The sequence below is a fragment of the Octopus bimaculoides genome, chromosome 10 (assembly GCF_046866305.1).
Source record: "Octopus bimaculoides isolate indiv1 chromosome 10, ASM4686630v1, whole genome shotgun sequence".
NCBI classification, from domain to species: domain Eukaryota; kingdom Metazoa; phylum Mollusca; class Cephalopoda; order Octopoda; family Octopodidae; genus Octopus; species Octopus bimaculoides.
The window spans coordinates 7,632,912-7,645,411 of record NC_142937.1 but is presented as its reverse complement, the minus strand read 5'-3'; the positions used below and the strand labels follow the sequence as shown (position 1 = coordinate 7,645,411).

General features: G+C 33.1%; 1 protein-coding gene across 2 annotated transcripts in view; it reads left to right on the top strand.

The window, feature by feature from the left end:
* Positions 1-12,500, top strand: part of LOC106871451 (tryptophan 5-hydroxylase 1) — a 270,677-nt gene that overhangs the window by 229,397 nt on the left and 28,780 nt on the right. For both annotated transcript variants that reach the window (XM_089358348.1, XM_089358349.1), the window contains 3 exons: positions 1,719-1,864; positions 3,808-3,943; positions 4,818-4,944. In XM_089358348.1, the coding sequence (XP_089214474.1) occupies positions 1,719-1,864; positions 3,808-3,943; positions 4,818-4,944 (409 nt within the window). The remainder of the gene's footprint in view (positions 1-1,718; positions 1,865-3,807; positions 3,944-4,817; positions 4,945-12,500) is intronic.

Here is a 12,500-nt window from a genome sequence, read left to right as displayed (position 1 = left end):
TCATTCTGAGACAACCTAAATCGTTCGTTCTCTTTCAGAACTTCATCACAAGGTTTCCAAATTAGCATATTTTGGTGATAGATACAAAGACGCGCGCGCACACACTGACATACATACACGAACTTACATGCACAGAGACATACATACACACATACACACACTCACTCACACACACGCGCACACACATACACTCACAGATATATATATATATATATATATATATACATATATATATATATATACATATATATATATATACATATATATATATATATATATATATATATATATATATATATATATATATATATATATATGTATGTATGTATGTATATATATGTATGTATGTATATCTATATGTAGCTACATAGGCTTAATAAGCGCAAAGCAGAAGTGCGTAAATATTTGTATGGTTTTAAGAACTGGGAAAGTATATTTGTAGTACCAACATAACATTAAGATTTTGCATGTTCATTTCTCGTATTTCATGACAACTTAGAGCTGTCGTAGACATATGCGAAAGCTACGCCGTTGTATTTTTTTAAACAGTCAACGTCAAGAAAATTAGTGGTTAAACCATAAAATCACCGACGATATAAGATGACAACATCTAAGAAGAAAATAGGATAACAATATCGACTTCCTTCTTCGATCTCGCAGTCCAAATTCAGGAACGAGTTTCATTTGATTCAACTCTCTTTAAGAACATCAGACAACAATATAGAGATAAATATCGACAAAGGAAACAGTTAAGGTAGTAGAAATATACTAATATCGATGATCAATGTTATAAATCACTTGTTACATTTATACATGCTGTTAATATGAATAGAAGTATATATATAAGATTATTTGTGATATGTGCGTTTGACTATGAATATACTGTATGCGTATGTGGGGTGAGGTGCACGCTCAAGCTTCTGCCATTATTTTAGTCCTATACACACCATCTCAGATTAAGAACCGTACAAGACTATGTTTATCCGGGGTGGGGTATTGATATGTAGGAAGTTGTGAAAATTTGTTTGTGAAACAAAAGGAGGTGATAGTTAAAAACTTTCGAGAATCCCTGATAAATTATTTAAGACATACAGTAACTAGCATAGAGAAGCATTAACAGCTGAGCTAAATGCTCTTGTAAATATTCACTATAAAGGGACTATTAACTAAGACAATTAGTCGAAAGTTGAAGCATTTGTAACATTCTCAACTTGCCTTTTCTTTAAAATATTATTTACTTATTTTACGTCATTTGAAACTCCAAGAATTTAGAACGTGGCACTTATGCTATACAAGCGTTTTTAAGACAAAAAATTAGGTGTGCAGTTAATATTGCGATGCATATTTTATTTTCGCTCTCTCCTGAACAAACCAAGGTCTTCGGAAAACATAGAGACTGTGTCTGTTTTGCTGCGACAATCGTGATATCATGTAAGTTCTTGTCAATGAAATACCGCCATTTCCATAGTTTTCTAATAATAAGTGTTTATGGAGGGCGTGATTCCTTGCTTGCCCTCTGCATCGAAAAACCGTTAGTATATGGGAATAAAGGTTTAGTCATGCTATACTCGTGTATGCCTTTGCCTTTGTGAGGAGCCATGGCAGGGCATTTGGCATCTTAATAGGAATGAGTGCAAAATGTATTCACACTTCATATCGAGATATCGAATCGACAGCTATATATATATGTAATATGTTTCAACATTTGCTCTTTGCAGGAAACATGTTTATGTGAACATAAAAAATCTGTTTCCTACTCACGCCTGCTCAAAGCACCGCCATTTCTTTGATTTACTGGAAAAGAAGGGAATCTACAGTGAAAACTTTATACCACAGCTTGAAGATGTTTCCAATTTCCTGAAACGTAAGTTATCTACCTGCCAAATTACTCTCTCTCTCTCTCTCTCTCTCTTTCTCTTTCCCTCCCTCTCTTTCTCTTTCTCCCCTGTTTCTCTCTCCCTTTCTCTCTCTCTCTCTCTCTCTCTCTCTCTCTCTCTCTCTCTCTCTCTCTCTCCTCTCTCTCTCTCTCTCTCACACACACACACACACACACACACACAGCAATAACAGCAACAGCAGTATCTTTAACAGAGACTTAAATTTTCTTGCGTTAACAAATTTCCTATTGCGGTACAAAATACAATATCAATTACATAAACGTAACCTTTATAATAAAGACACACCATAGCTCCCTTAGTCTGTACAGAGACTCGAAAGTTTTAAAAGATTTTTTCGATTATTGTTTTTTTTTCTTTTCGAAATAACATTGTATTCAATATAAAATTTTAAAAACAGCAAAAGCAATCAACCATGTCACCACGATTTATGTGTTCAGCCATGCAACTGTGGCGATGGGACGCGACACTGGCATGGCCTCTGTTTTAGGCTTGTGCTTATTACCCTCATCAGTGCTTCCTGTCGACATATAGGTTCACTAGTTATTATTAAAGGTAGGATGTTCAAATACTTTTTGAAAGTGTTGACACCCACGAGGAGGTGTTAATAAGTTCCTGGCTTTATCATGAAAGGCCTAGTTGAACGCCCAACATTCCGAGTTCTTTTGCAGGGCTAAGAAATTCTGAAGGACCGTTGCAATTTGAACGTGAATCTGAGAGAGGAATACATTGAATAAAATTAATTAACTGATCCTCCTGTATTTTCTTTTACCCAAAACCAGGAACTTCTCAGTACCCCATTGTACAGTACATATATTCTTATGTTTTTAGGAAAACTTTTTAAGAGCTGTGGTGCCTCTTGAAAACCAAGCTGATGAAGTTCTCATTTGAGAGACGGTTGATAAGAATATGCAATGGCGCTTTTCTCAACATGTGCAGTTTCCAGTGTCGAATTTTCGCACCAGTATATCCCTAACTTTCCAGATACAAACGAAGCTTATGTCTCTTTTCTTCGTTCCAGTGAATATGAATTCCACCCTTTCTTAATAGTTTATGGGATGCATGGAATTAGTCATCTTATGTAGATCCTTTTAATTTCCTCCTGCTCACCGGTGGGCTTGGAAGCAGAAGAATTAACGTAGGTGAAGCTGAAAATATACATCTTCCAGAGAACAAGCATGACCACATAACAACTTGTTCCAGATGTTTTTAAGATCCCTCAGCGAATCTTGTACATTTTCCCCCTTTTCGTAATATGAGTTTCGAATGATGCGTCATTTTCTCATTAGAATTCCCAGATCCCACTTAGTGTCTGACACTGGCACTGCAATTTCTTCGGGTCTTATATATCCTTGTTAAAAGATTCTTCGCGAAGTTCTTGAAACTTTCTGGTATTGAAATTCATGAGGCTTCCTTCAACCTATCTGAACACATCTTCGCTATTCTTCCGAAGGCTTTTACTATCTTATATTCCGGCCATTTTACTGTTTAACAATTTACAAATGAGCTGAAAAGTTACTTGTTTTTCTAGCTTACTCTGAGAATACCTGAAACTTCAGAGAGAATACTGTTAGTTGCAACAACTTGACATCTGTCATTTACGAAATAAGAAACCCACACTGTCTAGGTTTCGCACTATACCAAGGTCACAAACTTTGCAGCAAAATCCAGGTATACCATATCCACATTCGATCGGTTAAGTAGCGAACGTAGTATCCATCCACAATTATGTAAGTTAACTTTCGTCTAAGCGTAAACCATGATAAGCATCCCTTAAGCACTTACATTTTCCTAGAAATAATAACCCTCGACGATTCATTCCATATGAAAAGTCCCTGAGGAGCCTATAATTTTATGCACTCTCTATGTATGCATGTGTGAAATTAGATATCTCGTCTTTTATACTTTATAGAACAAACAGGTTTCCAACTGCGCCCGGTAGCTGGACTGTTATCAGCACGTGACTTCTTGTCTAGCTTAGCATTTCGTGTTTTTCAATGTACTCAGTACATACGCCATGGCTCCAAACCGGACCACACACCAGAACCGTAAGTATAATCTTCCTAAAATGTGTTTGATTTAAAAGAGAGAGAAATATGATATAGAGACAAAATATAAATCATATCCTCGATGTGTATATTCACATGAATATATATATTAGCTAAACGATGAAGTATGTTTGTTTTGTTTCTACATACATCTATTTAATATCAATTTTCATACGTTATTTGTTTATATATCTATTTACCTATTTATATTATTCTACATTCCTATTTCCCCGCATTCTATCCCTCTTTCTATATGTGTATATTTTATGTATGTATCTATGTATGTATGTATCACTTATATTCTTGTATGTGTGAGAGTGTGCATGCGGTTGAAGGTGTGTGCGCGCGCGTGCTAGAGCTGGCACGTGTGGACGAAGATATTTCGGAGTTTATGGATTAAAGCTTCAGTGCTGAAGTAGGTCCACACTAGGAGTTGAACTTAATACTACAAATAGATGAAACTATACGTAGAATGTTCAATGCTGCAACTTACGATCGCCACTGGTAACTCTGTTATGAGACGTGGATAGTGCGTGTATATATACATACACCTGCATACATACATACATGCATACATACATACATACATACATACATACATACATACATACATACATACATATATGATTACGTACGTACGTAAGTGTGTATGTATGTATATTAACGTTCCATTATAAACAGAAAACTCATAAATATTACAAATGATTGTTTGTCTTTCTGCGGTGAAACTAATTTTTCTGTTCTCATACTTTCGCATTTACTTCCTTTTCTGTTCTGTTACTTTAGACGCTCTTATCCGCTTCAACTTGTACGTTTGTATGTTTTCAAGCTAATCTTGATTGTTTTGTTTGTTTTTTTAATATTTGTCTTGCAGTGATTGTGTGCATGAACTGCTAGGACATGTCCCAATGCTGGCAGATCCTGAATTCGCTGAGTTTTCCCAAGAGCTTGGTTTGGCTTCTATAGGGACCTCCGATGAGGATATTGAGAAGTTTGCAACGGTAAAATATGATGTCATTAATATATCTGTATACTAGTCTCTTGTTAACATTATAATGCAACGCATATTATGCTTCTACACGTATATTCTGATCTTACAAATATACAAGTATCTCCAATATCGCTTAAGTAAACCAACCGTGAAAAATATAAATATAATGTAAATATATATGTATATATTGTAAACACACACATATTTGAAAGTCTATGAGAATTACTTTATACAGTTTTTGAAGTGTATATGTTTATATATATATATATATATATACAACGAGAGAGAGAAAGAGAAAAATAGATAGATAGATAGATAGATAGTTAGATAGATAGATAGATAGATATTCAATTTACTATATTTCATCTTCAAACAAAATGTTGCGTATTGTCTGTGAGTGCGCGCGAATGTGTATAGCTTTGTGTGTACATATATATATATATATATATATATATATATATATATATATATATATATATATATATATATATATGGAGATATTTGTGTTTTTATACAAAAATATATTTTTACGAACTAACTTAAGAAATGTTTCTTAAGTCATTGAAGCATCAATAAAAAAAGGATAATCAATTAACATCGACAGGAATAATGTACCATCACCAACAATCACGTCCATGATTTCATCGCAATTATTTCGATGACTGTGTTTCCACTGAAAGTAACAGAAATAACAAATCGAGACAACAATAACCAAATGAAAAGCTTTACTCCATCTTAACCCGATTTCACTTCTTTATTCTGTGCCTACAGATCATACCCATATAAGGAGTTTTATTTGGTTAGGTAATCTTCTTTTTTTAAGTTGTGACTTGTTTGCATTGTGCAAATCAAATTGAGAAGTTCAATACTTCAGATTTTGGTTTCTTAACAATAGAATTCCGAATTCAGTCAGGAAATGCGTTGTGTATTGTAGTCTGTTAATAATAATAATAATAATAATAATAATAATAATAATAATAATCCTTTCTACTATAAGCACATGGTCTGAAATTTGGGGGAGGGGTTAGGTCGATTGCATTGATCCCAGTACTCAACTGGTACTTAATTTATTGACTCCGAAAGGACGATAAGCAAAGTGAACCTCGGTGGAATTTGAACTCAGAATATAGCGACGGGCGAAATACCGCTATGCATTTCGTTTAGCGTACTAACGATTCTACCAACTCACCGCCTTAATAATAATAATAATCTTTTCTACTATAGGCACAAAGCCTGGAATTTGAGGGGAGGGGGATGGTCGATCACATCAACCCCAGTACTTGACTGTTACTTAATATATCGATCCCTAAAAATATGAAAGGCAAAGTCGAGTTCGGCAGAATTTGAACTCAGAAGCTAAGAACGGACGAAATGCCGCTAAGCATTTTGCCCAGCATGCTAACGATTCTGCCAGCTCGCCGCTTTAATAATAATGATAATAATAATAATTTTCTCGAAGGGACCCCTTAAACCCCGGACATAATTTAGAAACTTAAAGAGTAGAGGGGCAAATTTCTCTTAATCTACATGACAGATAGTATTCCCAGACATTCTTGTTTTAATAATCAAAATTTTGATAGAAAATAGGACAAAATTATATATCTTTTTTGCCTCTTAAAAATCCTCCTTGTAATTAGAAACTTCTTTCATTTTTAGAAAGAAAGATTCGTTGTTGTTATTTTAAACATCATTTTTTGTTTTTTTACAGTATCAGAAAACATTCTCCGAGAGTTATCTTTAATTTAATGCTGCTTACTGATTTTAAAGAATTGTCATAGTCATATGTATCTTACAGTAGAAATATGTATAACTCATTCCTAGATATCGTCTATGATGTCATATATTATGTGATATCAACAATACTGTGCGATTTCTGCAATGCTATACCGAATTAAAATCCGCGTGATATAACTTATGTACGTTAAATCATTTGGTGTTTCGCCGTAGTTTGATAGAGATAAAAGCCAATTGAAATATATTTATATCAACATATTCTAAGCAGTAAACATATTCATCAGCTGGCCTGTAGATACACGAAAAATCACTTAACATATTGAAACGCCATTTTTTAATTGAAGGACATTGCTTATATGTTTTATTTTCTATTTCAACTGTTTTAAATTATTTACCATAAACTTTTTAATCATATAAAACTAAAAGATTAAAATTCGTGTCACCAAATCCTAGAGAATATTAATATATTTAATCCAGTAGTTTGGACAACAGTGTCATATCTCGAAGGATCGCAAAAAGATTTTTTTATTCCTCTGATTTTCTGCAGAATCAGCAAAGTCAAACTATTCATTGAACAGGAATCAGTATGAGATCAAAATTAATGTTTTTACAAGAACAAATCTACACTTTCTTTAATCAATAATAATATATTTTTTTTTTATATATCTCCTGTTGTCTTCCCTTCCGTTTTATCGTGAAATCTTTTAAAATATTTTGTTATTTTTGACTTCTTACAATAAGTTAAAGGATCTTTTGTTTCTAATGAGTCACAATGAATATTGAAAGAGATAACTGTTTACCAATGAGAGCATGTGTATGTGTATCAATATTCAAAATATATCGTTACAATCTGAGCATGTATTCTATCGTCTGCACGAATATTCCTGTTGTTAAGACACTCACACACACACACGTACTTGAACACATATATATAGTCTACCTAAACTCAGTTTTGGGTTTCAATTTTTGACATTTGCCATCCTTAATATTTCCTTCACATATGTTCTAGTATAATTTATTCTTTAATATCGTATGTATATATGTATGTATGTATGTCTATACTCACACAAGTCAGGATGCTCGTAAACTTCCGTTCGTACTTTCATTTCACTTCCCTGATAAATGTTCATTATTTCTCATTGATTATTTTCATATTGTCGTTGTTGTAGTAGTTGTTGCTGTGATTATTAACAAAAAAAAAGTTTGTTCAAAGACTTGTTTGGCAAGTGCAGCCACGGTGCCTCTTTTGTTTGTATATAGAAAAGATGAAAGAAAATATGAACCGCATCTGCCATTGCTGTTTCTCCTCCCCTTCTTTCTGCTACGCCAAGATGTATCCAGCGAGTAAACCAATCTGCCCTGCCTGTGAAGTAAGGGTAGCTCCAGCCAAACACCCCGCCGGCTGAAAAGGGAATTCTCTCACCTTGTCGGCTGACCGGTTGTTTGGTGGGTTCCACCCCAGATTCTACTATATATGTTCCAGCAACAATTCTGATTTCATTGGCTAGTCGCTTGTTTATAGAGGTTGGTCTTTTAGATTATTTCACTGTGTAGCTAGTTCGTCGTTGTCACACCAGACTCACATTATCATGTATTACACCTCAAACACACACATACACACACATAAACATACAAGCTACTTAGATGTGTATGTATATAATTACTCTCCCTCTCTCTCTCTCTCTCTCTCTATATATATATATATATATATATATATATACATATGAGTGTACATGATATACATTTATATATATATATATATATATATATATATATATATATATATATATATATATATATATATATATGTATATATATGTATATATATATATGTGTATATATATATATATATATATATATATATATATATATATATATATATATATATATATATATAAAGAAGAGTGTCATAAATACATATATGCATACGTATGTACGTATATTTATTTGTTGTAAATAGAATGAGCTGAAAATAAATGAGGCGATACATGTTACACACATGGTATTGTAAAACATTCAAAATGTTGAAAGTTACCAACAAAAATTACTTACGACTAGAATTTTCTGTATCCGAAATAGTCCGTTCCGGATACAAATGTTTAGTCCCGAAATTGGAGATATATCTTGGAAATTTTTCTTAGACAACGTTGTAATATATTTTCGATGTACAGGATTATTCAAAAAGAATGAACTGATTTCATTACGCAGTATTTTAATAAGAAAAATCAATAGAAAACTCCAGCTAAGTCACAAGTATTTACTCACAATCAACTTTTATTTCCTGTCTTACAAGTGTTCAATGTGGCCACTCCCTGCAGCACGGGCAACATCAATACGATAAGAGAATTCCTCCCAGACAAGTATCAGCATATCACGATCCACTAAGTTGATCGCTGTTGTTATTCGATGTTTAAGGTCATCGAGGTAAGTGGGTAGCGGTAGAACATAAACGCGATCTTTTAGATATCCCCACAAGGAAAAATCACACACGGTGAGGTCTGGGGAAATTCATCGAGATTTACTGATACAGGTCTGGGAGGAACTCTCTTATCGCATTGATGTTGCCCGTCCTGCAGGTGGTAGCCACATTGAATACTTGTTAGACAGGAAATAAAAGTTAATTAAGAGTAAATACTTGTGACTTAGTTGGAGTTTTCTATTGCTTTTCGTTATTAAAACATTGCGTAATGAAATCAGTTCATTCTATATTTTATGACGCATAACTACATGTATATTTCAATAACTGTGATTTAATCAGTTGTCCGAAATTGTCAAGAATCAAAGAATTTTACTCCTAAGAACTTTATATTGGAAACTTACAGTATTTCGAATTTTGCCTCTCGCGCTATGCATTTGATCATATAGGAATGCACAAACGAATCTATGTCGAGCTTCTCTCAGGTGGTCATGCCGATGAAGTGAATATATGTGTGTTTTGGCATACTTTTATTTTAGAAAGCATAATTATTCTCTGAGTAAAAATAAAATAAATGTAATTTATTCTAATATGTATGATGTGATTCATTTTCAGTTCATTCTAATTACATTGTATATTTGTACATACTAGTGTATGTATACACACACTCATATATATATATATATATATATATATATATATATATATATATATATATATATATATATATGCATGTATATAAAAATGTATATGTGTGTGTGTGTGTTATCGCTCACGACATACATTTATATATGTGTATATATATATATATATATATATATATATATATATATACACATACATATATACATACATTTATATATATATATATATATATATATATATATATATATATATATATATATATATATATATATCCATATATATATACATATACATATATATATATATACATACATATACATCTATACATATATATACATTCATATATATATACATATACATCTAATGCACGCGTGTATAACTATCTGTTGTCATTTCTTATGATTTACAAGCGGTGTTCTCTTCATTCTGTACGTGCATCCTTGCACGTTTTCCATATATACACGTTGCATCTACTGATCTTCTCTTTATCTCTTTGTTATAAGCATCTCTGGACATTGTGTGTCCAGTCCAATGAGTTACTTTGCTGCAAATGCATGCCATCACTGCACAGACCATTCACATTTTCGTCTTTCAAATATGAGAGTAGTTGGCTGCTGTTTTATTTTCCTACACCTGTTTGTATTGATACCCTATCTGTGAAGAACTAAGCTGTAATTGCTATAGCGTACAATCCATTTTATATTTGGACAAATATAATTTTGTTACTTCAAGTATTGATTTAACGGAACATATTTCGGAATAGATCTTTCTTATATTTTTAAGTTAATATTGAAATTAGAGTTCAAAACAGCAACATTAGGAAATATTCAAGTAAAATAATTCCCTCCATATCTAAGTTACCTATTTACAATGGAAAATAGTAAATTATACAAAGTTGTGCCATTCTAATGTATGGCACAAGGCCAGCAATTTTGCGTGAGTGGGTAAGCCGATTACACCGACCCCAGTGCTCAACTAGTACTTATTTTATCGACCACGAAAGGCTGAAAGGCAAAGTCGATCCCGGTGGCATTTGAACTAAGAACGTAAAGACGGATGAAATGCTGCTTAGTAATGATTCTGCCAGTTCCCTGCCTTTATATTGATGATGCTGATGATGATGATAATAATAATGATTATTATTATTATTATTATTACTATTATTATTATTATTATTATTATTATTATTATTATTATTATTATTATTATATTTAAAGGATTGAAGTTGATGTTACTCCTCCAGAAAGTAAAAAAAAAACAATAGAATGCTACTATTACCGAATGAACAATATTTCGACATCTCACGTGCTGTAATAATAATAATAATAATAATAATAATAATAATAATAATAATAATAATAATAATAATAATAATAATAATAATAATAATTTCTACTATAGGCACAAGGCTTGAAATTTGGGAGAAGAGGATAGTCAACTATATCGATCCCAGTACGCTACTGGTGCTTATTTTATCGACACCGAAAGAATGAAAGGCATATTCAACCTCGGCGGAATTTGAATTCAGAACGCGAAGACAGACGAAATACCGCTAAATCATAATAATATGAGATTCGAGTAAGAAAGAAAAATTTATCTGCTGGCTTGATAGATTACGGAAAGGCCCACGACAATGTTCCACACTGCTGACTCTTGAAATGTCTGAGGACGCTTGGAGTCAATGAGAAGATAAACAACCTTTTTCCAGAAAGCAACAAGAATGTACGAAGTCGAACTGACATGTACAAATGAATAGCTTGGAAGCTTGAAAATATGCAGGGCCTTTTTCCCGGGAGATCGCTTTGTCTTCTACTCTTCGTCATGGCGTTAATCCTTCTGACAGGATACTGAGAAAAACCAAGGCGTGTCTATGAGCTTACCTAAGGTGAAAATAAATTACCTGCTTTATATAGATGACTTCAATTTATATACAAAAGAAAAATGAGAAAGACCTGGATTCGTTGATCCAAACACTAGGAGTGTTCAGTAAAGATACTGGAATGCAGTTTGGAGTCAATAAGTACACAGTCTAATTATGAAGAAAGACCGGAAGATAAAGTCTGATGGCATAAAATTACCAGAATATCATTAGATCGCTGTGGAATGATGAGGGATACAAATACCCAGGGCTACTGCGAGACGAAAGGATAATGGAAGAAAAAGATGAGAGAAAATGTTTAAAGTGGAAGATTATAAATGTGTTCGAAAGAATTAAATTGTTGGAACATCATTATAGTCATAAGTGCATTGGCAGATACTCTGACCCCTTCCTGAAATGGACAAAGATGGAGTTACAGACCTTGCATAGAAAAACTTGAAAGCTTCTCACAACGCATCCTAAAAGTAAAACCAACAAATTCTATCTACCGAGAAATGAAGGAGGCAGAAAATTAACAAACACAGAAGACTCAGGTAGTACCGCGATATTAAGGTTGAAGTGTTATACTGTACAGAGTAAAGAGAGCATACTATCGGTTAATTCATGCAACAAACCGAAGAAGCAGGAAGTAAAGAATGCTGATTCTAGCTGCTGGACGGAAACCTGAAATGAAAGAGCGAAATGCTAATTATAGGCGCTCAGATACAAACCATTAGGACAAATCTGATAAAGGTAAAGATCGACAAATTTCAGTCAGACAATAAACGTAAAATTTGCATGAAAGGAGACGAAAGTATCAATCATCACTTGAGTGAGTGAGTTCAGTATAAACACACAAAAGGTGTATAAGTGCAGATATTATTGTATTGGCAAACGAGTGCATAAAAAAAGG